This window comes from Xiphophorus hellerii, chromosome 20 (genome assembly GCF_003331165.1).
Source record: "Xiphophorus hellerii strain 12219 chromosome 20, Xiphophorus_hellerii-4.1, whole genome shotgun sequence".
NCBI classification, from domain to species: domain Eukaryota; kingdom Metazoa; phylum Chordata; class Actinopteri; order Cyprinodontiformes; family Poeciliidae; genus Xiphophorus; species Xiphophorus hellerii.
The window spans coordinates 14,399,709-14,427,319 of NC_045691.1; the positions used below are offsets into that span (position 1 = coordinate 14,399,709).

Below are 27,611 nucleotides of genomic sequence, written 5' to 3' on the forward strand. Positions count from 1 at the left end.
TGGGTTTTTTTTAGATTTCACAGGCTGTAAAACTGAAAAATTGAAGTCGATTTGTTGAAAAATCTTGTACACCACACTCTTCCAAAGTTTAGAAGCTTACACACAATCACTGATCAAAACTAAACTTAAAGTGTGAAGTCCCTGAAATATTGTATTTCTTAATTCTTTATTTTTATTTTGAAGTCATCTTGATCTAAAGTTATTCAGGCCTCTTCAGTTGTTCTGTTTGTTTGGCTACTTTTAGAATTAATTTTTGTTGTTCTGTCTGACCATGACATCAAACTGTGTAGTTCAAACACATAAAGGAAACTAAAAGAATGAAAAACAGTATCCCAATGTTGGCTGCTGGAAAAATCTTGGTAGACTGTAATAGCTTTGTGATATACTTACAGACTGAACGAAAGAAATGGGAACAAATAAAGAAACAGACAAAAGTCAAAGTTAAGTGTTAAAACATTCAGAAAGTATGAAGGAAATATGCTGTTTTTTATCGTAATAAACCATTGCTTAATCAGAAAAAAGCTCCCTATTAAAATATTTTTTCAATGCCATTCCTTAAAATAAAAAATAAACTAATCAAGGTTTACTCAATAAATAGTTTTACGAAGGTTGAACTATTTAGTTCCACATGCTAGCTAGTTACAGTTAACTACTAGGGATTTGAACTTTGCCTTCCTTTTTGTACTCGGCTATCAAATGATTGACTGTGATTGGCTGCAATACAGCTGAAGACGCCGTTGCCTAACAATGTACCAGCCAATCAAATCGTCAGCATTCATTCCAGTCTGATTTACGTGATAGTCTGGCGCCCCTTCGTGGCCACCACTGCAAACTGTACTTAGTTTACGGTTACCTTGACAACTACCCGTATCTCTTTCACAGTTGCTGGTCACTTTCAAAGAAATTTACTGAAGTAACTGCAAAGGTTATATGTTTACCGACATTTTGCGGGATAATCAAGACTATTAAAATGGATACATCGGTAGTGCTGCCGGTTGAAGCTGAAGGGTTTATTCAAAGTCTGGAAACCTTTTCCCTCAAAGAAGTGGGCTCTGTGAGGTAAGATCAGAAACTAACTAAGCTAATGTAAGCTAATGTAAGCTAACGTAGGAGTAGGAGACCATAAAGATCTGAAAAACTGCTGAACAAGTCATTCAATTTGCTTCGCTAGCTTCATTACACGTGCTGTGACAGAGCAAGGAAGATTATATAATAGATCTAGATTGTTCTCTAAAGTTGTACAAAAACTTTTTTTTTCATTCTGACACTCCTTTAAAAAAAAAGCTGCAGAAAATCCACCTTCAGAAGTGAGTCCATATTTGTGTAATTAAATTTCCACTGTTTTGTGAGCGAAACACCATGTTACTAAATACTTTTGCGGGACATTTTTGTAATATAGAAATATGTCAGTGATAGGGGATTTGAAAATACACAGACAAACATTTAATTATGTTCAGCAGACAGGAACACACACCCCATTGATATCCATTCTTGTTCTGCTAAACATTAAAATGCAGTTCTTCTGCATCAGATTGAATCTGTAGAGGATTATTCCATATGCTGTGGTCATCTGAAGTGAAATTTGTACATCATTTATAGTAACATAAATTGATATGTTAAAGAAAACACACTTGAATTCATTATTTTTATATTGTGAAGACTGCGAGAATCAAACATGTTACCTGACATGTACACTTCAGCCATGCAGGTTCTTTTCGACATTATGCGAAAAACTAATGAACTGGAAGAAACAACTTTCCCCCCCAAAGCTGTAAAATCCCAAAAAGCTCAGAGACTACAAACCCTTTGGTTAGCGATTCTTTCTGGCACAGTTTAAAATCTGCTGCTTGAAGCCCATTAATGTGGTTCATTCTTTAGTCCGCTGTGTTAATCTAGGTTTTTATGCATTTCATTTCTCTTTGAACACGCTTTCCAAGAACCATCCCAGCTGCTGCCAAGCTGGAGGAAATTCCTGAACGCTGAGCTCAGCTACGCTGGGAATACATTTTACAATTATGGCGTGAAAAGCTGGAACTGATTCCTTATGTATGGATTTGATTAAGCAAGGGTCTCATATTGCAGCTGTTTATAAAACATCTTCATTTTTTTTCCTCAGGTGGTTCAGACAGCACGAGTTTATTGAAAAGCTAAACATGCAGGCCATTCTGAGTGCTTCGGCCATGCATGATGAGTTTGTCAAGGAGCTCCTGGTGTCCTTTGGAAAGGTGACCTCCAGTTCTTAAAATGCGAAACATGTCAGTTTGCAGCGATGTTATTGATAAATCCCTTCTCTGCAGATACCAGTTCTGGTCCATGAGATGATCCTTGTGGAGGTGTGGAAGCAGAAAGTGTTTCCCATCTTATGCCAGCTGCAGGACTTCAACCCTAAGAGCACGTTTCATCTTTACATGCTGGTAAGTTAAAGATGTTCAGCATCTATGATCAGCTTCTCATGCTAGTTTGTTTATGTGCTTATTTCTCTTTTGTCTTTCTTAGATCCGCCATGAAGCTACAATTATTAACCTGCTTGAGACAATATTGTTTCATAAGGTCTGTAAATTCTCAAATATTTATGATGCCTACATTCTCTGAACTAAAGATGGATTTTATTGAGATTTTGTATGACAAACCAACACAAAAAGTGTGTAATGGATAAAGTGGGAAAAAAATGCATCTGTTTGCTTTTCATTTTTTTATTGCTAATAAAAATCTGAAAAGTTGGTCATTTGTATTCAGTCTCTGTGAATCACCTATTGTTGAAATGAATCTTTTTAAAAAAAACCTCTTTATTTACTTTCCAATAACTGTTTTATACAAACATGAACACAGATTCATCTTTGAGAATTTTCAGAAATTACATTCTGAAAATGAATGTTTCAACCAGCTTTGAACATCTAGAGCACGAGTGTCAAACTCAAGGGCCGGGGGCCAAATCTGGCCCGCCGTCGCTTTTTATGTGGCCCTCTAGACTCCAAATTACATCAATAAGTTTTTCCAGTTTTTCCACAAATCTGCAAAATTCACACAAAATCAAAATTTTTTCTGATTTTACTGCAGATTTTCTCAAAATTGGTCAAAAACATTGAGTTTAAGTGACTGCTGCCTCAGCCTTACTTGATGTCAAGTTATAATCCATAACTGATACAGCGAGTAATAAAAAGTGACTTTTAACATTAGTGCAAATATTATAACAATTCCTTACTAATATTTCTAAATTGGCACCACAAAATCTGTAATTTTGATTGTAAAAAAAACAAACACTAAATCAAGGAGGAACTGCTAATTATTAATATCTTAACAGTTTAATTGGTTTTTATCAATATATTCTGGCACAACCGGCCCTTTAAGAACATTCATAATTTTAATATGGCCCAAAATGAAAATGAGTTTGACAGCCCTGATCTAGAGGCAATAATCTGCCTCCATTGTTCTTCATAAAATAGCTCAAGAAGAATATTGTTAGCAGTTGTTAACATAAATTTTCAGCTTTTCTCCTCAGATTCTTAATTGGATTTACGTCCTGACTTTGACTGGGCCATTCTACCTTCTGAATATATTCTAAAGTATTTCCACTGTGGTTCTTTTTAGAGTTGACATCCTGTTGGAAGGTGAACCCCTTAATTTTTTGCAGCCTCCAACAGGTTTTCTTCCAGTGTTGACCTATATTTAAGTCCAATTTTAGTCTGACCAGAGCATCTTATTCCGCCCGTGTTTTGGTGCGAATCCTTTAGGAAGTCAGTGTTTTGTATGTCTGGTTGTTCAGGACTCCTGTGAGGCAGCTGATGATTCTCTTCTTGACTTGGTGGATTACTGCCATCGTAAACTGACCCTGCTGGCCAGTGAAGCAACCAAGTCCCATGTTGCTGCTGCTCATGACTATCAGAACCAGATATCCTCTCTAGAGGTAAAATTAGATGCTTCTCTCTGTATTCTGTAGCTTTTTCTCACCTTTTGAAACAGAGATAGAAGTCGAATGATTTTTATTTTTACCTAAACAAGGAGCTGCAGATGCAGAGTGCTGCACTGGAGTTTGAAATCTCCCTGAAAGCGATATCCGTGCTGAGCTACATCGCAGATCATACCGAGAGGTAGGAATCGATTTAAAGCCACTTGTTTGACCACAGTCTCCGTTTATCAAAGTAAAATGAAAACTTTAAACATTTGACAGATGACAAGCGGGGTGCAGAATACAAATATCATCTTTTTCCTCCCAGCATCAGCGTCATCAATCGCATGCTTTGCACGCACAACATGCCCTGTGTCCTGGTCCGGCTGGTCGAGTCCTGCCCCTGGAGTCGGAGCAGCAAAGGTAGATCACACCATCTGCTACTCAGATGAGCAGAGAGATATTATCCTCTGTTATACTAAAGATATAAAATCCTACAGCTCACCTTCAGATCTCTAAACACTTTACAGACTGATTGACCAATCTGTCTGTCTGTCTGTCTGACTGACTGACTGACTGCCTGACTGTTTATCTTTGCCCTTCAAAAAATATTAATCATCAGAATGAAAATTATTGAGCTTATATTCATTTACCATTCGACTGATTGATTTAGTTGCCACATTGTGAATGCTTTTGAAAGCCTCTATGTTTTCTCTGCTGCCCCCTGCAGGCCAAGTAGAAAAGTACATCAACAGCAAATGGCAGAGGATTTCTGCAGAGGACCATGTGAAGATGACCTAAACTTGACGGCCAGGTCTGGATGGCTCTTTACAGTTTGATCCTGAAGGAGGAGTGCCAAAGAAAATACGACTTCAACAATTTTAACAAGAACCAACTTCTAAAGGTCTGCGCTGAAACAAACACTGGCTTTTTACCTGATTCTTTTACTGCTCAGGGAGTTGTGTGTCTAATTTTACAAGTTTGGTAAAAGTTGAGCTAATGGTTTGGAAGTATCACTGCTCCAGGTTGTTGTTCGTTACATCCTATCCGATCTCCTGCTCTTGTAGAGCACAGATTCATTCTCCAAAGGTTGTTTATTACTCAGTTTCCTCCTATTATAAGCTTCTCTTCCTGCAGCAGTAATTATATAACCAGAGAGCCTTGACTATCCTCTTGCAAGCACTTTTTTTCCTCCTGACTCCTGCTGCTGCTGTGCTGTTCACAGCTCAGGGGTTTCTTGACAGACGTGCTGATCGATCAGTTACCGAACTTGGTTGAGCTCCAGCGCTTTCTGGCCCATTTGGCTGTTACAGACCCAGCCCCACCAAAGAAAGATCTGGTTCTGGAGCAGGTAGTCGCTGTCACAGACATACACTCATCATCCCTACTGCTGCACGCTCATCCTCTGGGTTTTATTTACGTTTAGATCCCAGAAATGCGGAACCAGATTATCAGAGAAAATTCTGGGAAGTGGAAAGGAATAGCTAAATATCAGGTTAAGGAAACATTCAGCCCATCTGACAGCGACTTGCAGCAACAGGCCCAGAGGTAACGCTGAAGACACTGTGAGGTCAAGGTGTGTGCAGGAACAGCTCATGAGCCGCCGCTTTAAAAATGTTTCCCCAAGGTTGGCGCAGACTTACAGCCTGGATGTGATGGAGCGTTTGCTCCCGGAGAAACCAAAGTGTGGATGCTGCGGGAAAGAGGCTCCAAAGAGATGCTCTGGATGCCAGGGAGAGTGGTACTGCAGCAGGTGAGACATGAGGGGAGACAGACCCCACAGTCAAGGGGCCTGGCAATAATAATCACACACACTTTGTGGAAAAATACCACAAAATATTGTATTGTACTGAGTTTTTAATTCCTGCAATTAGTCATGACACGATAACACATTTTGCTGGATGATAAGTTGTTTCAGAAGTTTTTAGGAAAAATGATAATATTGTTGTTTTGAGACCATTTTAAAGTAGTATAATGGTAATGGCATAATAATAATAATAATAATAATAATAATAATTTAATTTCTAATGAACATTTAACATTAGAACTGGAAGACATTTTAAATATCGAAAATAAATAAAACAGAAACAAATAGAATGAGCTATGAAGTCTCTGTAAACTAAATTGTCCTTCAAAATAAGGGCTAGTTGAATACTTTTGTCATCCAATTTTTGGTAGAAAGACAGAAAAGCGTAAAATGATAAATCATACAAATGGAAATTATTGAGCTTGTTTCAATTTATCAGGCGATTAACTGATTTATTGTGACAGGCTTTGCAGTAATTCATAACATTACATTACATGTTAGGCAAATTATATATGTGTTTCAAATTTCACAGAAATAAAATCCTTGAAAAATCTCAACCTCCCTTACTCTGGTACCCCTAATTAAAACCCAACTGTTCAAATGGGGCCCCAGTTGTGTCTAATTTAGTTTATCTCAGGGGAGTTGAATGCAAATGTATGCCACTCTTTTAGTTTTTATTTGTAAATAAATGTTTTGTGTCGTTTTCTGACTGGTAAGTTTTACCCTGTGTTGTGTTTCTTTCCTACAGACAGTGTCAGGTGAAGCACTGGCCTAAACACAAGCAGGCCTGTCAGCTCATGACTGAGACCATGCAGAAGATCCAGGAAGACAAAAAGCTGAGATAATTTTACTGACTAAACAAGCAAACATTTAAAGCTAGGAAAAACAAACCCGCTTTTTTTTGTATGACACTGAATCACAACATTGTATGTAAATTCAGATTTTTCTAACAGGAATCCCTCACATATCTTTAGAGATTATTATAGAATTTAGTATTTTTGGTTTTAAACGTGATGCAATAAAGTTTCAACTTGTTCCGTTTTGTGCAGTTTTTATTTCTTAACTCTCTTACTCAAACGAGTGTGAAAGTGATGCTTTTGTGAAATACTTCAGAAAACTTTCTAAACTTCCTTTAGGAGCAAAGACTTGCTGGCTCACCTTAAGCGGTCGTTTCCAATCTGATCAGCAGCAGCAGACCGGTGGAGGTCAGAGTTCAATCAGGGAAGAGAAAACAGGATGGATGGATGGTGCAACAGTTTTTTAAGGCTCCAGGATTTCCAGACTTGAAATGAAATTCATAATTCGAGTGAAAATCAAGTTGTACCCAATGTTTAACTTCAAGGTTTACCAACTCACAGAAACAGAGACGCTCTGCCTTCAGCGAAACCACCAGTCAGATCCACTTTTCTGTCAACATCCCGGGACGATTACAGCCAATTTATATCCGAGGAACTGAGTCCAATATGGACTCAGTTCATCTTTTTTTGGAGAAAAAGAGAGTAAAATGAGGCAGCAGGGATGAGATGAAGCAGTAAAAGTACTTCACTAGATTTTCTGTGCTTTACTTACTTATCTTTCTGATGACTTTTTATCTTTACTCCCTGTATTTTAAGAGAAATATACACTTTCTACTCCTTATATTTTCACATATGCCTTGTTACTCCCATGATGAAAAATAAATCTGCTGCTTGCACAAGTGCATTATATTGTATGAGGAAAACAACATGCATGGAGACTTTAACCTGAGTAACATCACAAACAGGAGCACATTCAGAGATGGGAGACTTTGCCCATATGTAACCTTATTTTTAAAAAATCCTTCCATGTTGTTGGCTCAAAGAACGATGAGTGATGAATGCTCTGTGTTTTGTGCAATCTAAGTTATCCTGGTTTTTATCCTGGTTGGTTTGAAGAAGAACTGCATCAGTATCTTTTTACATTTCTAGACCAACACAGTGCATGTTGTCAGCAAAAGAAAAAAAAAAGTTTTTTGTATGACTAGAACTTTTTAAGTATTTCAGACTGATCAAAAGTCATTTTGTATTCTTGAAGGTGAAAATTACTTTATACTTTTAGGTAAGGCGAGTTTACTTATATAGCACATTTACAGCAACAAGGCAGTTCAAAGTGCTTTACATGAATCAGAAGGAAATACAAACAAAACCAAAAGAAAGACAAAAAGTTAACTTATAAACTAATAGGGGTTTCTCTGGATCTGAAGTTTGTTCTGGTTTAGTGAGGTATAAAACTAAATGTTGGTTCCAGTTACTTTTAGTAAGTACATTTCAAAACTTGTACTTTTTTACTTTTTTGGGGTAAAACTGTTCAACCTGTACTTTTACTTTTACTAGAGTAACTTTTTGGTAACACTTTATTTGACAGGGTGTTCATAAGACTGACATGACAGTATCATAAATATGACATAACACCTGTTATGAACATGAAGCAGTCTTTATGAAGGTAACTTATAAACTAATAGGGACTAATTAATGGCCTTTAATTAAAAGGCACATAAAAGTTCCCACTTTGCCTTATTTTTTATATAATGACACTTTAATGCAAAGTTGGCACTTTTAATGGACTTTCAATGCAACTTTTATAGAAGCTTTGCATTAAAAATGTAATTATTTACCGAATTACACTTCATGACAAGAGTCATTGACATTCATAAAGACTCCTTCATGTTCACAACAGGTGTTATGTCATGTTTATGACAGTGTCATGTCAGTCTTATGCACACTCTGCCAAATAAAGTGCTACCAATTTTTCATACAAGTTTCTGTTAATTAGAGAATGTGAGTACTTCTGACTCCTCTACTCACCTACTAGATTAATGCTCTTTGTACTCATTAGTTTTTACCCTCTTTGGTTGCTGAAATGTTTCTCTTTTTTTTTTTTTTTTGCAAGGGGGTTTCACATCTAAACGTAAGCAAATGTGTAAGACTGTGGAACTGATCGCAGATAAACCCCATTTGCATTTTTTGCTTGTGGTTTTCAAGCTTTTTCTGCAAACGAAATCTCGCTCCGTCCCTCCAGAGACCGTGGGTTTGAGGGGTCGGGGACTTTGTCCGCCCACTCAGCCGCTGTTCTCCAGACGCAGCCAGCAACCAGCCCTTTCTCCCCCTACACGAAGACATTCCGGATGTCATTGCAGCTCAGTCTCATCTTTCACTCTCCGTTTTTTCACCCGCTTCCTCCTTGGGCGGCTCAGACCGACTCTCGGTGATGTTCTGCCGTCACCTCCTCCGAGCCTCGCCGTCCCGTTAGCCGGCGATGGTCGCCGATGGTCGGCTGATTTCCAGAGATGTAGCCGGGGCAGCAACACCTCCACCACCTGGAAACAGTCCGACATTTTTCTGCGGCAAGTTTTTTCTCTCCTCGGATGGAAGGAGTTTTGAGACAAAGCGGCAAACACGGCGTGGTTTTCTCCTCTGTTCTGGTAAGTTGCCTCCTACAGTTTTGCCAAGTTGCACATGTAAACCTCAGTAGTTACAGATTTGTTCATGAAGAACTGCTCATACTAAAGCCTCTCATAAAAGCAGCATTCTTTTATTTTAATTTATAGCGTATTGTTTACAGTAATGTTTAGCAGGTTATAGAAGTGACACGTAACTATATCTGTTTTTCCTTATAAACGTTTTTTTAATACGTAAGAAATATGGATGGAAAAAACGAGAACAGCGTATCCACCGCACTTTTTAGAAACAGCATATCTGTATAAAACCGTTATAATTAATTGAGTGTTTCTTAAAGTAACTTTTTTTCCCGTAAAGAAAGAAAGAAAAGAAACCCCCTTAAACTGAGTAGGCTACATTTATTTGGGGAACTAAGATTTAAATATTTGTTTATAAGAAAATGCTTTGCTTTTGTTATTGCTACCCGTGCAATTAATAAATGTAACCAAACTATTTTCGTGCATTATTTTCACAATGAGTAAAATCTGACCTATACGTGACAAGAAGCATCCCTCTTCAAAACTGGCAAAACGGGAGAACAGCTTGGTGTGTTGATTTTCCTTAGCTGGAAAGTTTGTAGAAACTGGAACTGTGACAAGCAAAGCCTGGATGAATAGGAGTTCAGTTATTTTGCCCCAATGATTTTGTAATTAGTCGAGATTATTCAATCAATACTACCTATTCGACCAATACTACCTATTTCTATCTCAATTAAATGAGAGACTTTATAGGTTAGACAAACCTTTGTTAAAGGCATTAAAACATTTTGTGTGTTCTTGTTTGTTTCTTTGAAATGTGAGTCAGTATATTTTGTGGAATTGTGATGAATAAATATGAGTTAAACGTCTTTGTTTGTGTGTTTCTTTCTTTTTCTTTCTTTCCCACAACCTGCCATCGCTACCTGTGTGCCAGACATTATGTAAACACTTCACTTCATTTCCACATGTGCTCCAGTCATGTTGTTGTGCCTATACTAAATAAATAACCACATAACCAAATAACCGTTGAAATTATTACAAATAAATGTAATAATTTCTTCCCTTTATGATTTGACAAAATTTCGCCAGTGTTATTAAGTTAAAATGAATGTGTTAATCAGGTACTTCTAGTACAGCTGAACAGTTTTTCCATTAACATAATAAATAGGAAATGTTTTTGGTTTGTGATTCACTTCATCTTGCTTTTGAAAGTTTCAAAATGTGAACATCACCTTTAAAAATATCATCACAGTTTCCGCAGGGAGTGTTCACACTTTGGTTTTCTGTCGTGGCTTACAGCAGAACTTCGTCCTGAGTGGCTTTTCTATTCTCACTGGCTGTTTAATATTAGACTGGGTAATGACATTTATCATTTACTCTGAACATTTCTGATCATGATAAGAATTTTGTCTTGATAAATTTCTATTAATTATGTTAAATAAGGAACAAAACTGATAGTGTAATTGTACTATTTTCTGTCTGTTGCACGGGAACAACAAACAGTAAATTTAAAAACATGATTAAATACAATTTCTATGTACAATTAAAATCACAATCCTGTAAGAAGGTAGAGTCCTGAAGAAACCTGTTTCAAATAGGAATGTTTTTCAGGAACAGTATTTATGCTGTTGATATAAATAGTTTTTAATCATAAGTTTCATTGTTATCACAGTAGTATCCCAAAATAGTGCGATATATTTCTAGTCCATATCGCTCATCCATTACCATATATGAAACAATCGGATGTCTGACAAAAAACAGAGGTTCATTCACTGATTGAACAGATTTAATCATATGTATTTTTATTTTTAGTGGCTTTTAGCTTGTAATAAAATGAAAAACCAGGAATATCTATATTGTCACCTTCAGGGCTGCACCGATTGCAGCTTTCTGGCTGATTGCTGATTACTGATTACCGATCTTTAACAACTTGACCTGTCGATTCTGTTTTTGGTCAGTACCATTTGTTGCTAAATACAGCAATAAAGTCGGTGAGTTGGCCACAGGGGGGTGGCTGTTAACTGCAATGACATGACCTGGTGGGACGGTCTATCAGTCAAACCTCTCACTGTAGAGCGGAAGAGGACAGTTTTTGTTTTTCAGGCCTTTGTTGAGGTAGATAAGATCGGTGGATAAGATCAGCTTCACATATAAATATCAGCCGATTACTGATCTCCCAAAATTAAGGAAATCGGGGTCAATTTATTGGTGCTGTTTATTTATTTATTTATTGGAAATTGATGCACCCCTAGTAATCTTCCTAAAATGATGGCCTTAGTAATTTTTTTTACCAAAAGTATTCAAATTCAAAAATACTTTATTAATCCCAAAGGGAAATAAAATGTTGTTGTAACTCATTAATTTAGATTTTTCAAAGAGTTATTGAAGATCGTGTCACTACCTCTCTATTACTAATATATGTCTTAGGCAAAAAAATAAATAAAATCACCTTGGCAAAAAACGACTTAAGCCATTATTTTAGGAAGGTGACTGATATGACCTTTTAATGTTTCCTTTTTTCATTTTTATTTGGATAGTGCACTTCAGCAACAAGTCAGTTCAAAGTGCTTTACCTCATAAAAATAGAAAAAATCAATGATTGAAACATAAAATTATTTCCAAGTCAAAATGTTAATTAATGTTTCATTTATAATGTTTCAAAAGCAACTCTCAGCAGCTGGGTTTTTAGTCTAGATGTAAAGAAACTCAGTGTTTCAGCTGTTTGGTGGTTTTCTAGAAGCTTGTTCCAGATTTGTGGTGCATCTGAGCAGAATGCTGCTTCTCCATGTTTGGTTCTGGTTCTGACTACAGAGCAGACCAGAACCAGAAGGTTGTCTGGAAGGTTGATACAGTTTGCTTCATGTCCCTCGCACCTTTTCTCCCCTCAGTGATGACGTTGGAAGCTCACCTCTGACAGCCACGATGTCTTGGGGCGAGTTCATTGAGCTCCGGGACCTGAACTCCGGCAGAGAGCAGATAGAACTGGCAGGCCCGCGTTCGCCGTGCTCTCCCCCACGCCTGGAGCGAACGAACGCCTTGAGGATCAGCCCGGGGAAGGTGCCGGACCTGCTGAGCCGGGTGGGCATCATCCGGGTCCTGAGCAGCTCCCAGGATCCCCAATTTGTGGAGGAGAAAGGAGAGGGACACAACTTTCAGCCCTGCAGCCACGCTCAGCCAACATGGTGCGACCTGTGCGGCGACTTCATCTGGGGCCTTTACAAGCAGAGCCTGCGGTGTGTCAGTGAGTCCGTTTAAAGTTTTGATTACTAAAATAATCGTTAGTTGCATTTCTAGTGTTCAGAAACAACAAAGAGAGCGATGAAACATGCAGACACTAATCTACGTGCTTGTTTTGGTTTTAATAGTGGTTTGAAAGTAGGCTGTTTCTAGCAGACTGTAGGTGGTTTTGGTGCTCTGGTCATAATCAAAGCTGCAAACCTATTTCCTTTATCGCTCACCTGAGCTTCGCAGAACTTTCCTTCAGGCGTCTGAAAGCACCTGAACAGAAGAAAGCAGATGTGGTTTGTGCTTAATCTAGAGTGCCCAACCATAAACTTTTATCTTTCGTCTAAATATAACCTCCCTTTATTCATTTCCAACAACTACAGTAACACTTCTGAGATAAGCTATTCCTATTTGTCCATTCATGAGTACTCAAGTAACAGTAGCACTACTTCAACATATTTTTACTCAAGTAAAAGTAAAAAGTAGCCATCCAAGAAAGCATTAACTAGATTTTGTGACGTGATTATTTAAACCAGGAGTGTCCAAAGTGTGGCTAAGAGGACACGCTGTACTTTTTTCGTCAAAAAAGCTAATTTCTCCTGACAATTCAAATTCTTTTACGTCTGTCTCTTGACAGTTGGTGGTTACCGTAGCAACCAGTAACTGACAGCTCGTCCTCGTTTTTATTTTTCTGTTGCCATTTGTAACTGTTGTTCAGAAGCTGCTGAACTGAAGTTAACCACAATCTTTATTTTCTCTCCTGCTATAGTTAGAGGTGAGCAAAGTACCCAAAAATTGTACTTAGCACTACTTCAACATATTTTTACTCAAGTAAAAATAAAATGTAGCCATCCAAGAAATTACTCAAGCAATACAATAGTAAAAAAGTATTTGATAAAAAGTCTACTCTGGTTTCTTTTCAAATTCTCAATCATTTAATATCTAAAAATTACATAATCAGATGGACCAAAATATGAAGTTAAGTGGACATTTTGGCATTTTAAGGACGAAAATGACAATACATCATACAAGTAAATAAATAAATAAAAATGGCAAAATCAGGCTAATGAAACTAACAAAAACTGCAGGTGTGTGTCACTGTCTGGTGATTTTTTGGTTAAAACATGTTTGTTCTTCATTCAGTGAAATTGCTCACAGTGGGTAGAAAATCCAGAAATGTTATTTAAATAAGAGTAGCGATACTTTGCAATAAAATTACTCAAGTATAGTGTAGTAAAATTACTCCTAAAACAATATTTTTCAAAAGTGTTACTCAAGTAAATGTAAAACTCTGTTTATAAGTAGAATAAATGCTTCACGTGCAACAACATTCATGGGTCACCAAATTCCAAAAAAAAATTTTATTTGGAAATAAATGTTTTTTTTTAAAATTGTTTTTGTATTAGGCGTGTGTGTCCTGAACTTATTAAACTTTCTGAATGTGCAGATTGCAGATTCACGTGCCACTACCGCTGCCGTGCGCTGATTCGGCTGGACTGCAGCTGGGAGCGAGGCTCTACGGCGGACCTCACCGCTGTCGTGGAGCACACAATCGAAACAGACACGAATGTGGTGAGCCCCCTCGTGTTTCACTGCAGTGACTTTCCTAGCTTTGTTAGTGGAAGTGAGCACTGCCCACAGGCAGAACTCTAGTAGGCACTGTTTCTTCTTATGTATGGACATCATATCAGGACTTCTCTAGAAGTCTCTCATAGAGCAGGGCTGGATTGCTTTAAATAGACCTGCTTTACAATCAAAAACAGGAACCATTTCTTTAGTGCAGTTAAGAAATATCCTTTACTTTATTTAACTAAAGGTCAGTAAGTTTACTTCTATCAACAAACCGTTTTCCTTGAACGCTGCATCTCAATCTGGTTTGCAATAAACAGCAGCAGCTCTGAAAAGAGAAGTCAGATGATTCAAATGGGAAGTTTGTTACCAAAAAATTACCTTGTCCAAAAATCTGGGTCAGTGGTTTTAAACGAGAACGCAAATCTGTGGGGGAAAAAGCTGAACACATTCAATTTTTATGCTCTGATCAATTCTAATTCTTTGTTTGCTTGAAGAGTGTTTTAGAAATTACCTGCAATGTCGAAACAGTTTGTCTATTCCTGCTGAGTGTGTTTCCCACCATTACATCATCTTCTTTTCTGTCTTATGTTTTGCCCGACAGCTTTTTTACTTAAATTGCTGCCCTCAGAAAACGCACAATTAGCTGCAGATATCTTTACACAAATAAAGTCATAGGTTTTAGCCCGTTTCTTTCCAGGCACAGAACCACATAAACTAGTAAAAGAAAGGTAAGAAAAGTAGTTGGATGAAAAGTTTATTTATCTGCACTTTTACAGTACTAAATAATCTGTAAATAAACTAAATAAAAATAAAAACACTGACAAGGCCACGCTTACTGACTCATGTAATCTATAAGTTGTGTATGTGAGGCCTGCCTTGTGTCAAGGAAGATTGTGGAAGATTTCTGGGTGCAACCTACCTCTAGTTTATACTAGGAAGTCAGATAATGTGTTTCTAAAAAATACTTCTACGTTTGCTTTTCCTCGCTTCAGTTTTAAGCAGAAAGACACAACCACCTTCTCAGCTGCTGAAGAAATGATACAGATAAATGCAAGAAAAATCTTTCAGCCTGGAATACCTTTAGTGCTATTGGTTCTGTTCAGTCAATCAACCAATTGACTGAGCCAATCAATCAGTCAATCAAGTTTATTTGTATGGCACATTTCAGCAGCAATTCAGTTCAAAGCGCTTTACATAATAAAAACACAAAAATGATTAAGAGTATCATGTTGAAGAATAGTAATACTAATATCAGTAATATTAATATTACTGATGTTAATTAGTAATACTATTAATACTATTGATAGTAGTAGGTTTAGTATTTCAGATTACATGGACTTTTTGGTAAGACCAACACCACTTATGTTAAGAGGAAATTAAATATGTTTGTACTTCTGTTTATATATTGCTTCTATTCAGTTTCCTCAATCATTCACATATCCGCATGTTAACACATTTTTTATTATTCCTGCTGCTATCAAAGTAACATTGACTATTCAGAAAACCAAAATGTGGTAACACCTCTTCAGAGAGCTGAGCAGCAGTGCTCAGAAACAGGTGGGGGAGGGACAGCACTGCTCTACTTTATATTTAATGCTGCTGGGAAAAACCCAAGTTTTCTCTGGCTTCTCATTAAAAGGACTAACCCAAAAGGAGGAGGAGGAGAAGATTGATCTTTTCTCAGATTATCTGTCTCATGTTATACTGTCACAGCATAGTGACAGTTTCAACAAATATGTAAAAACATATTTTTATAAAAGTTAAATACAGCAGCTTTAAGGATGTGTTGGTTGAAAGTAAACTGAGTTTTAGTTTAAAGCAATGGTACTTTCAGATGACCTTTTCTGTTATCCTATTAGTCTCGTGAGGATTTAAAGTAGGTACAGGAAATTAACTTCTTGTGAGAAGTTAATTTCTCACAAGAGAAATTGTGAGAGTCCATCAGGTCATATTACAATTTAAACAGTTTGCCGTAAAGACGGAACAGCACATGTTTAATTTAGGCCGTTTGACATTATAGACATTGAGGCAAAAGATCAGAGATCAGAAAAACTTTTTGGAGTTTGCTTTCTGGTCAGTCGTATATTTAATGTTAGAGTTTACTGGATACCAATGATAATATTTAGTGATAACCTTATATAAAAAGTTATACATCATGAACAAAGTTGCGCTCGTTTAAAATAAAAATCTAAATTAGGTTTCCCTGATTTCCTGAGCAGGAACTGCAACTTGAACAGAATTACAGCTGAAACTTAAACGGGAACTTTGTTGTTCTTACTTCCCTCTTCAAACAGTCCTAGCTTGGTATTTGTTTTTTGTCGCATTTCTCCACTAATAGATGCAAAGCTCTAAATTTGCAGCTTCAGTTTTAGCAACAAGTGCTTTTTAAAACTCAAACATTCGTTGACTCCCACTGTTTCTTTTCAAACAGATTTGTTCTTTCATTCTTTTTAAATTTGCATTGAAGCCAATAACCATGCGACAACGGGGCGGGTGTAAATTAATGGTGGAGGGCATTTTTTAAATTTTGGTGTAGAAAGCTGTCGCCACGGTAACCCCCCATCATCACATGACATTCAGGAGGCGGGAGAGGAGGAACAAGAAGAGAAGGAGGAGGAGGAGGAGAATCCTTCCTCCATGTGGGATGTTCAAGCTCTGACTTTAAATCAAACTCACGTTAGTACAGAGGGAAGATGATGGTAAATTAAACTAAATCTGAAGTAGTTGGCTAGTTTAAGAAATAGCCAACTACTTCTATAGTTTTAGAACATAGGAGGAAAGTTAGTATTTGTAATATATTATGAACTTTTCAGTTATTTGGATGTGATTTTGTCTATAAGATTTGGCTAAGATAAGTTATTTAATAATAAAAGGCTAACTATTAGTCAAGCGCTTTTGCTCTTAACTGCATATATAAAATACATTTATAATCAAAGAGTTAATTTATTTTTAAAAGGATTGCATAAATAGGGATATTAGGGTTGTTTCTTTTTTGTGATAATCATGTTTTATGGCTGATACAAAAAAACCCAAAATGTTTGTTAGTTAACAGTTAATTTGAATACCGCCTAATTAAGTAGGTAAAGGAAGTAAAGTCTTTGTTGTCCTTGTACATTTCTTGTACATTCTTACACAAACACAACAAAATTGGGGCACAGTTCTGTCCTCAAATGTATTAACACAAGAAATGCAACAGCTGTAGCAAAATTCATGAGTGGGTTTTCCTTCACAATCTTTTTGAAGCTTTATTTATCTCTGTTGCTTGTATGCAACAGAGATAAAGAATATTCTGTCTAGAGTATTCTCAGACAGTGTAACATAGTTACACCTTCTCTAGCAATCCTTGTGGAGGGTGTTATTCACTGACATCTGGACTGTCTTTAGGCTGTAACATAATATTTATATTATATATTTTAAATTGGCCTTATGCAAAATAATCTTTTTTTTGAGTCTTTCTACATTTGGTTTTCAAAAAATGTGTCTAATGTTACTCCAAAGCAATGACTCAGTAAAATATGTCACCCTTACTTTTTGATTTTAATTACTTTAAACAAATGAGATTTAGATTACAAGAAGGGACAGAGCTTCTTGAGGAGATTTAGATCCTTTAAGGTTTGCATCAAAATGTTGCATATATTCTATAAGTTTGAAGTGGAGAGTGCACTGCACCATGAGAACCAGGGACTTAAAAAGGATTAACGATCTAATAAAGCAGGCTGGTGGTGTTCTGGGAATTGCTCTAGAACCTAAGGAGATTATTGTGCAATGTTATGGACAACCCTGAGCATCCCCTATATAAGACTATTATACAACCATGTTTTTCAGTCAGAGGCTTCATTACAACCACTGTAATACAGTCCGCTACAGGAAACCTTTCCCGTCCACAACCATCAGCATCTACAGCAACTCTTTGAAGAAAATTGTGTAATATGAGTTATCATATACCATCTGATCATAAAGTATTCATCTTTATAATCAGAAATAAAGTATTTCTGATTATGAACCCAATTCTGTTAAGACCAGAGTTGGGTTGTAATTACTCAGTTACATTTACTTAACCTTTTGGAAAAAAGAAAAAAAACCTTTTTCGGAGTATTGTCACTATGCTGTACTTTGTATTTTTACTTGAGTAATTTCTATTACGATCTTTATATTTTGGTCAGTCTGATTATGTAATTTTTAAGTATTAAATCACTGATGTGATCATTTAGTCAGTACTTAAAGCCTTTTTACCGGATACGTTTTTACTCTTGCTTGTGTAACTTCTTGGACGGCTACTTTTCGCTCTTTCTTGAATAAAAATGCGCAGAAGTAGGCTACTCTACCCACCTCTGGTTAAAACCAAGCCAGCTTCATTATTTGCGGGTGGGGCGCACGCATGGTGGGCTCTCCGGCATTTCCGTCCAATCGGGACCCTCTCCGGCGTTTTGTGTATTTCTGAACTGGAGACCAACGGCCTGGGTGGGGCCTCGCAGGGAGGACGGAAGCGCGGCAGGCGGGGCCGAGAGCTCCGCACATCCTGTTTCACACACACTGGAAACGTGGCCGGTAGTTGAGAGCTACAGGGAGGAAGAGGGAGGAGAAAAACTTGGTGAGACTGCGCGGTTGTTGAGCTTTCATAGAGACATTTTATCGTGCGCGAGATAACCGTTGGAAGTCTTAACGGCGACCGTTATTTAGCATCGGCTAACAACCTCTTTCGCCAATTTTGTGTCGGTAAATCACTCAGAAGGTCGTTTAACGTTTAGTTTTGAGAAGTGAGTTGATTATTATTATTATTATTAGCGATAAGAACCATGGCAAGCGAGGCGAACAGCTCGGACAAGACTCCCTCCTTCGAGATGACCTGGGGCAGCTCCACCAGCAGCGGCTACTGCAGCGAGGAGGAGGAGGACTCCGAGTTCGAACAGTACTTCACGGCCCGGACGTCTTTCTTCCCCAAACCCCGAAAACCCGCCGTTACTAATGACGTTAAGAAGGTGAGAAGGAGAGAAAATTAAAACAGAACAATACTTCGTAAAAGTTTTTGGGAAGGAGAAGTGAGAGCAGACCGGGTTGGGTGATTAACTCTCGCGTTGTTTCGTTGACGCGTCTTCTGTTTTCATCAAATAGAGGCGAATTCATAATTTAAAAAGTTGTTGACATGTTGAGAATTTGCACAGCCTGTTCTGTTTCTACCTTTAATTATCATATGTTAGCTCCAGGGAACCCCAGCAGGCCCGATTCTTGCCAAGCAAGTTTCCTGGTTCTGGGTGGAGTTCTGCTTCCTCTATTTTCTGGTTTCAGCACTCAGAAACTTTATTGTTTTATCTAATTTTTAATAAATAAAAACAACAAAAAAAAAACGTTAGTAGAGCACAAAACACTAAAACTCCAGTAGGGTTTGCTTTCTTTTTCGTTATTACAATTCCAGGCCCACTGGTGCATTCTTCTTGAAATCAGCCCACATGTTATGTTCTTGTGACGCAGATTTGCTTCTCAAGTTTCCAGCCCAACACCCACCATTCATTGTCATCTGGACTCTGGTTTTTGGCAAATTTCACAATTCTAAGTTACTCATGAAACCGGATGGTTTTGATCCGTATCTCTGTCTTTTAGTCACACGCCCGCACTGGGGTAGTCCGATTCTGTCTTGATGAGAAACAAATGAAGTTTACAGTAAACATACAACATCGTCTTGTCTTGCGGAGGCCCTTGTTTATGTTGTTGGCACTCCTTATGCAGGCATGCTTAGGCACAGCTTTATTGCATGTTCCTTAACACCGGCACATTGCAAAATGCCAGTTTCCGCTGACTCACTGATTTATTGACTCATTAGGAACAACACCTTAACTCTCCGTCTAGGAGCATTACTATTGATCTCCCACTTGATATTGATTTATGTGCTGCAAATTACTTTTTAAATAAATAAATTAAGAGGTTGACTTTTGAGCTGAAATGACAATTTAGGACTGGATTTCCGATTTTCAATTCATTGTAAAGTCAAACACTGAAACATTTGTGGGTTTTTAGTTCTAAAAGTTACCAGCATTTGCTACCTGCATGCACTTCAGATGAAATTACAGCTATGCATAAAGAGGCATAATCTTGTACTTTTCTGCAGAACATTTCTTCCTCTTTTTTTATGTTCCATTTCAAAAATCAACTGAATCTGCAGGGCAACAGAAATGGAAATCTGTCAGGAAAAGCCATTTTTTTAAGTACAGATACTTGGATTTAACTCTTCTGAAGTCTCGGTTGTAACGACTGCTCGGTTAATGCTGCATAGTGTGACTAGCAGGAATTTGTGCCCCAACACCAGGCCAAATTAGGCTGCTGGTCGTCTACTTGCCAGAGGCCAAATGTGCATGACTGCAACATGACTGTAGGTGTGTGGTTTGTCAGGCAGCTGACCTAATAGGATGTGGCTTGAAACAAGGGCTAGCTTTGTCTCTTGTTGGAGTCTGAAGTTGAGGGGGGGGACGGAGGCTATTTTTACATGAACACCAGGCTGAGGAATGCAATGCTGTTGGTCGCAGTCATTGCACAGCTGCAAGTTATTCCCCCTCCCTTCTTCCTCATCCTCCCTGTCCAGCCTCCCTTCCTCCTCCCTTCAGCCCTCCTACGCAGAGGGATCAGAGGAGTTAAGCAGGACTAGTGAGGGCTGACATCATCATGTTTCCCTTTGCGGCGTTGTCAGGAAGTTGAGTCTGATGCAACTTGTGTGAACCCATAGTGGGAAATTCATAACATGTTATGAAAACAACAATAATGGAGTTGTTTAGGTTTAGTAAGTTCCCCTGTCTGTAAAATCCTATGTGAAATAAATTTACAATCTTTTGTGTATGGATTAGAAGGAGAACATTCTTGTGTTGTATTTTGTACTTTTTGAAAAAAAAAAAAAGAACAATGTCTCTTAAGAGCATCTAAATCTCTTATGACTGTATTTCTGACTGCTGTAAAAAAAATTCTCACTTTTGACATTTTTTTATGTGAGCAGGTGAGCAATTTTAAATACAGCATAAATAAAACCAATAAAATATGCTCAACAATAAATAATTTCATTTTTATAAAATAAAATTATCATTCATAATTATTTGAATGCTTTCATTATGTAGACATTTTTACTTAAAGATATTGTGCTGTTTTAGAGAAACAGCGCCACCTGGTGCTTCATCATTGTAACTCCTCTCCTTTCTAGGATGAACAAATCCAATGTGAGAAACAGGAGCTATCAACTGCTGAAATTCTGCAGAAAGTGAAGGAATACAACTCCCAGATCAATAGCAATCTGTTCATGAACATGGTGCGTAGTTATCTAAAACAAATTTTTAGCAGAAAGGCTTTTTTTTTATGCATGTAATGTTTTTTTTATGTTTATATATATTTTTTAACAGAACAAGGACGGGTCCTACACTGGTTTTGTGAAGGTTCAATTCAAGCTAGTGCGCCCCGTGTCGGTCCCAGCGCCAAAGAAAGGAGGTGCTGATGCTGGAGGGAAGCGAGCCAGCGGGGTGAAGCGTCGCACCTCCTTCTACCTGCCAAAGGACGCCTCCAAGCATTTGCACATAAGCTCCCGTACTTCTGCTCGCGAGGTCATCGAGGCTCTGCTGAAAAAGTTTACTGTGGTAGACAATCCCGGCAAGTTTGCACTGTTTGAGCGCAGCGAGCGCCACGACCAAGGTAGTGTTTCTTTTTTTTTAAAAAAGAAAAGAACAATCTGATCCTATTTTGCTTTTTCAGAAAATAATCATTTCCATTTTGCCTCCTCCAGTTTATGTTCGCAAGCTCTCTGACGACGAGCGTCCTCTCCGTTTACGCCTGAATGCTGGACCCAACGAGAAGCTCCTCAGTTTTGTTCTCAAAGAAAATGAAACTGGTGAAGTGAATGTAAGCGAAGCATCCATTTAAAAGAACCAAATCAAAACTTCTAATGAATCTCACAGGCATTTACATGTTCTTCTCTTTTGCAGTGGCATGCTTTCTCCATGCCAGAGCTGAAGAACTTCCTGCTGATCCTGCAGCGTGAGGAAGAGGAGCACGTCAAGCAGATCGTACAGCGATACACTTTGGCTCGCACCAAGATGCTGGAGGCACTGTCCGGCTCGACGCCGGGCTGAAACCTCTCTGCGCACGGAGTTTGATGTGCGGCGGCCTGGTTGGTCAGCTGTGACCGGACGCTGCTGCATTCAAAGACTCCGGAGAAAACGGCAGAAGAAAAAACACCTCTTGGTTGAACGAGAGGGTGAGATAGGGCGCAAGACTATGAGAGAGTAAGAGCTAGCGCGTATGTTGGTGTGAAATGATGCGAGAGATGAGAAGTGCCTTACACCTGGAGAGTCTGATGTGCCTGAGAGAATGAGTTGAGCGGACTGAGACTGGCAGCCGGGACAGTGACGTTATGCAACGGGTGCCGTCTGATTATTCTGGACCTCAGCTGACAGACTTCATCTTAAAAAGCAATGCAGCTTTTTTTTTTTTTAAATCCTGTGAAAACTTAACAGCTTTATTTTACTGTAACGGAGACATTTCTAAAAACAAACATCTAAATTGACATGTTCTTAAAGGGTAAAATTCCCTTTTTTTCGCCCTCTGTTAATTTTTATTTCAAATGCCCCAAAAATCTTAGATTCAGTCAACATTACTGGATTGTAATTCTTCATTTAAAAAAAAAAAATTCCCTTGTCTGTAGCTGAAAGGTATTTGAATTTTCATTGCATCCAAGTCTGAAGAGCTGCCATGTCCACTCCACACCCCTGATGGGTGCAACTCTTTACTTAGCGGTCACTTTGTGAGTATGACTGACGTATGGACATTTGTATGAGATTATGAATGTCAGAGAGCTGTGTAACAAGTCACTCTATGTGACTGGATTTGCCATACTTGTGTTTAACTGGACGCTGCTTATCATTCCTTTCATATTTGTGTTTTTCTCTGTTAATCACTAAAATGTTTGTCTTCTGTTTTCTTCCACTTTTCCTGCACTTTTCCTGTTTTAAATGTAGCAGTCTTATGGATGTCTGGCAGATGTGCACAGCATTTAATAAAAATAACAAATTAAGCGGTGGTTTTCTTTGAGACAAGAATGGATACGGCAACTCCTTATCAGGGAGAGGCTGATCAAACTAAGTAGGAATTACTTTTTTTTTTAAAAGATTTTTGTCACAAGCAAATATACACTGACAGTAACAACAGAAGAGTAATAAAGTGTAGAAAGTTTTTTTTAATTTGATGGGGTGAGTGGTAATGTTTTTTGTGTATTTTAATATCAAAACAAGCAGAAAAATCAAGAATCAGAAGAACATTGTATCTATGAATACAATCATCATTAGGTACAATAACTGAAGAATTTGAATTAATATAGCATATGGGATTTTGACGGGTTTCAACATGTATCCCAGTTGCAAGGGATTACGTTTGACTGGTGACCTTTTTTTCTTGAATAAACGGGTTTATAACAGAACAAAACAAACGGGTAGTTTGTTAATGTGTGGTGACAAACTACATGGTTCATTAATTTTTACCAAAATATAAATCATAACTCCATATTACAATATCAGTAATAACATTTCGAATCGTGTTTGGGCTATTTTACATCACTTCCTTGTAGTTTATGGCACTTCTTAAATAGTGGACGAATCAGAAGCCTGAACGTTGTCAAGGAGACGGATGTTCCACCTTATTGGTTAAAGGTCAGTGAGCGACTGCAGCCTGTCGCTGAGATCAGCTGATCGCTTCATCCTCACTGCTGCTAGCGGAACAGCTGGCAGTTATGAGCCCACCTATCGATTTAACATTATATAATAAGGTGAGATAATTCATGTTGAGCGTTGTTGTGTGAGAAAGAAGGAATTTTGTGTGTCAATGGTGAAGCTTCGGTGCGAATAATTATTTTAGCCGTTGAAGCTAATATGCGTCAGTGGTTGAAGCTAACAGTTAAGACTGTATGGACGTCTCCGTTTGTTTACTGGTTGTTAATCGTCTTTTGTGATAAATATATTAAGCCTAGGGAAATATGCGTGTTAATTAGTTGATAAAGTGAGATATCGAGCGTAATAAATTACATTTCTAGCGTTGTTTTTGTGTGCGGCCCACTTGGTTAGCTTTCAGTGAAGCTAGCATAACGATAACGTGCTGAGTTTTATTAGCTTTTATATGGTACAGTTTACTCCAGCGACATGTCGACAGCGGAAATACTCTAAAATGGGCTTTCACTTTCCATTTAATTCTGAGCGTTTTATTTTATTTTTTTTACTTTATTAAAATATACAATTACCAGGGGCCACAGAATAACAGCAATAGCAATTACAAAAATATACATTTTAAAATAAAATAGCGATCCAATTTGAGTAAAGAAAGTATGACTTAATGGTCATAGGACTCCACTGTTCATGTTCTGTTACTTGCGGAAAAGGTGAAGCTCAGGTGTTACAATTTGAAAAAAATGGTGAAACCTGTTATACACATTCATTCATTTATGTATGTTGTGGGTTTTCCCTAGCTGTAAGTCAGTCATTAAGATATTAAACGTTTACAAGGGTATTTAACTTTTGGTTCAGCTTCTGAGTTGAATTACTGAAATAAAATAACTTTGATATTCAAATGTATTACAAAATATATATTTTGAAATAAAATAGCGTAAATAAAGAGTCCAGTTTTTTTTTTCTTTTTTGTTCTAGAGGTTTCCATTTGAGAAGATTCATAATGATGAAAAGAAAGTCACTGCATGATGAGCCAATATCAACAAAGACAATTTGGATATCATTAAAACACAATAAATAACTTACTTTAGCTTAAATACTCACCTATTGTCTTAGATTATCTCAAACACACAAAGCTGTGATCACCTAAACAACATATAATTTAAAAATCTGGGTTAAACTCTGTTGAATACACAGTTGGAGGATAGTATTATTGGGGGTAGTATTATTAGTTAGGTTAATTAAGAAAATCCTTTTTTTTCCACTTCAGACTGTAGCTATGATTCTTCCAAAAGTTAACAACAGTGGGGATCATCCTCTTTTTTTTTTTTTTATATATTAATATTTTAAGTAGAGGCAAAACTCTGCTATGTTACACTAGTGTAAGCAAGGTTGATTGAAGAAAATTCTTTGTTTTTTTTTAATAAGGTAAAACTCTTGGTGTAACCAGTAAGTCTGAAAGTGGGTAAAACTTATTCATACATCATCAAAATTATCTTTTGAATTAAGTGATAACACTATTAAACCGCGATTAAAGAGCAAACAAAGTCTCGTTCTGTAGACCATCTTGCTATTATTCCAAAAAAGTTCCTTTCACAGGAGAAATAGTTTGTATAGTTTGCCGTTTGTGAAAGTTACAATTTATGAGAACGTTACTTTGTGATCCTGTAATGAAAAGCTTGAGCACCGTCTTTAGGAAATGTGTGAGCTGGAATCTGGTTCCATGTGTTATCCTGCAGCTTGTCAGCAGCCACTAAGCAAACAGCTGCTACTTTACACTAACCAGGCGGCCGTCGTCTGATTAGGAACGCTCTTTTTCTTTGTGCTCTCTTCCACTTTTCCAGCTCCTGGCCTTGCTGAGAAACTGAGAGCATCTGGCCAACCGAGCGGAGCGGAAGCGTTGACTGGAGATAAATAATGTCTTATCTCTGAGGATGGGAGGAAGTGGATCCAAAGTCAAAGGTTCCTGGCCTTTCACAGGCAGCGGAGGGGATTCAGGGGCCGATGGAAGCGAGCAGTCTCTGGCCCGACTGAAAGGCTCCAGGAATGCAACACCATTTGTTTTCACAAGAAGGAGGTACAGAAAGGTTTTCATTTGAAATGAACAATTTTTAATCAGTTAAGTCACTTAAAAACCCAATATTAAAGAAAATTTTACACTTTTTTTATAATCATATCTAAATAATATGACTATACTGACTTGTAAACGTCAGTATAAACATTTTAACCAGAGAATCTCCTTGGAAAAGGTCTAGAGGGGATTTTTAATCATCACAGTAACACTGTTTGCTGTACCATTTAAACTTCGCATGCAATTAAACATTAAGGTCTCTAAAAGTTCATTATATGTCTGGGTTACATCCCACTGTATGGCTGTTTTATGAAGTAAGTATTGTTGGCAGCTGCAACTTCTGTATGTTGGATTGTTATAAGACAGTGTTGTTCTGTCCTGTCTTTGAATTCTTTCTTTATTTTAATGGTCGACACATCAGAAACCACTATGACCCAGTAATGCAAGTGGATTATTGAGCAAATCAAACAGAACCAATCTGGAGTAATAATCCTAAATCTAAATGAAAATGCCTCATTTTGATTTCAGTGTTAAAACTCTTTGTTTTTTCAGCTCCTTGTACTTCGATGAGGATGGGGATCTAGCCCATGAATTCTACGAAGAGACGGTGGTGACAAAAAACGGCAGAAGAAGGTCGAAGTTGAAAAGGATCCAGAAGAACCTGATTCCACAGGTGAGCGTTGACACACAGCAGCAACTACACAGCATGTTTTCTCAGAAACTGCTCTGTTTGTTAATTGGGAAGTTGTTTATTTTCAGGGAATCGTGAAGCTCGATCACCCGTGCATTCATGTAGATTTCCCCATCGTTCTCTGTGAGGGGTGAGGAGTTTCTCAGCTCTGATCTCCTCAAAACTTTACGGCGAAACTTCTACAGTCAGACAGGATTGTGGTCAAGACTGGGAAAATGGTTCTGCTTGGGAAAACATCGAACATTCAACCCGTATTGTTAAATCGCTCCATTTAAACTGTGGTTACAGAGTGTTCTGTTCTCTGCTGTTCTTGCTGTCACTTTGCAGAAGTAGTGCCGGAAATGGTTTACAAAACAAATCATCTGACCTGTAAGCCATCCTGGAGAAGTATCCACATCGTATTTTCCCTGTGAAGTTTTTTTCTTCTTCTTTTGTGCTGGGAGAAACTAAAATGATGTGAAAAGGCGGTAATTGTTTTTGCCTTCAGTGAAACGCTAAACTGTGTGTGTTAAACTGTACGGTTCTTTTTACATGTTGGTTAGATCTGTGGAAGGCGGATGGCAGAATAAAGGGTAGCAATAAAAGTGGATTTTTTTAAGTTCTTATGCATAAACTCGTGTTCTGTATCGTCATGTCTGAGTCTGTCTTAGCTTCTGGAGCTCAGACCTGCACTAGTGAACATAATGTACTGTAAATACTTTCTTAGTTGGAAATACTTGAATAAATGTTTTAATGAACTGAGTTCTGACTCAAATCTTTGCATTAATGCCATTTTTAAAATTTTTTTGTAATCTACGTCTTGACGTTTTTTATTTTGTTTTGTTTTTTTTCCGTTAAGCTTGGTTCACACTGCAATTATTGCTAAAATCCTTTATTGTGAGAGAATTGTAGGGAAATATTTGGCTGTAAGTTTGAATCAGCATCTTTGGTCGATTACTAGCTAAGTTTCCATTACAAATGTGCACAAAACATTGATATTGCACTAATGGAGAAATTGTTTTTCGGTGTTTCCATTAAATAAGAAACGCAATTTAAATCAAGCGTGAACAAGTTTGTTCACACGATGAGTCATTAAGAAATATACTTCATTCTCCATTGTCCACTTCTAATAAATTTTTTTTGTTGGTCACATTGATGTGTTTCCAAGAGGCAAATTTATTTTTGTAATTCCAATTTGCGCAATTTTATGGTTAATGGAAACACAGCTAGTGGGACAGGCTTTCTAGCAGTCAGTTTAGCATTCAAA

At 37.6% G+C, this 27,611-nt stretch overlaps 3 protein-coding genes across 5 annotated transcripts; all 3 read left to right on the forward strand.

Annotated features, from left to right (window-relative positions):
* Positions 1-108: 108 nt before the first annotated feature.
* On the forward strand, positions 109-6,734 carry zmynd10 (zinc finger, MYND-type containing 10). The gene is given in 13 exon segments (XM_032549836.1): positions 109-1,059; positions 2,117-2,225; positions 2,298-2,414; positions 2,497-2,550; positions 3,764-3,904; positions 4,000-4,088; positions 4,215-4,309; positions 4,617-4,684; positions 4,686-4,790; positions 5,112-5,237; positions 5,313-5,434; positions 5,514-5,639; positions 6,442-6,734. Coding segments are annotated over 13 exon segments (1,338 nt in total). The 5' UTR covers positions 109-970; the 3' UTR covers positions 6,539-6,734.
* A 2,062-nt stretch (positions 6,735-8,796) lies between these two features.
* Positions 8,797-22,963, forward strand: LOC116710681 (ras association domain-containing protein 1). Of its 3 annotated transcripts, XM_032549839.1 has the most exons (7): positions 8,797-9,132; positions 12,015-12,367; positions 13,799-13,923; positions 21,104-21,208; positions 21,300-21,585; positions 21,677-21,792; positions 21,876-22,963. In XM_032549839.1, the coding sequence occupies exons 2-7, from the start codon at positions 12,049-12,051 to the stop codon at positions 22,020-22,022; spliced, it is 1,098 nt and encodes a 365-aa protein (XP_032405730.1). In that variant the 5' UTR covers positions 8,797-9,132; positions 12,015-12,048; the 3' UTR covers positions 22,023-22,963. The 3 variants fall into 3 exon arrangements, with proteins under 3 accessions (XP_032405730.1, XP_032405731.1, XP_032405732.1); XM_032549841.1 differs by lacking the exons at positions 8,797-9,132; positions 12,015-12,367; positions 13,799-13,923 and adding exons at positions 18,497-18,514; positions 18,709-18,902; XM_032549840.1 differs by lacking the exons at positions 8,797-9,132; positions 12,015-12,367; positions 13,799-13,923 and adding an exon at positions 18,445-18,902.
* Positions 22,964-23,573: 610 nt separating this feature from the next.
* On the forward strand, positions 23,574-27,106 carry tusc2a (tumor suppressor 2, mitochondrial calcium regulator a). Its single transcript, XM_032549845.1, has 4 exons — positions 23,574-23,710; positions 25,448-25,680; positions 26,227-26,347; positions 26,434-27,106. Exons 2-4 carry the CDS (start codon positions 25,538-25,540, stop codon positions 26,497-26,499), a joined length of 330 nt encoding a protein of 109 aa, XP_032405736.1. The 5' UTR covers positions 23,574-23,710; positions 25,448-25,537; the 3' UTR covers positions 26,500-27,106.
* Positions 27,107-27,611: the final 505 nt, after the last annotated feature.

Bases quoted from the DNA above. Each gene is read 5' to 3' on its own strand.
- LOC116710681 (XM_032549839.1), top strand. From the start codon at position 12,049: ATGTCTTGGGGCGAGTTCATTGAGCTCCGGGACCTGAACTCCGGCAGA. The intron at 12,368-13,798 runs GTGAGTCCGTTT...CTGAATGTGCAG, and splicing joins GCAGAGCCTGCGGTGTGTCA to ATTGCAGATTCACGTGCCAC. The intron at 21,209-21,299 runs GTGCGTAGTTAT...ATTTTTTAACAG, and splicing joins GCAATCTGTTCATGAACATG to AACAAGGACGGGTCCTACAC.
- tusc2a (XM_032549845.1), top strand. From the start codon at position 25,538: ATGGGAGGAAGTGGATCCAAAGTCAAAGGTTCCTGGCCTTTCACAGGC. The intron at 25,681-26,226 runs GTACAGAAAGGT...TTGTTTTTTCAG, and splicing joins TTTGTTTTCACAAGAAGGAG to CTCCTTGTACTTCGATGAGG. The intron at 26,348-26,433 runs GTGAGCGTTGAC...GTTTATTTTCAG, and splicing joins AGAAGAACCTGATTCCACAG to GGAATCGTGAAGCTCGATCA.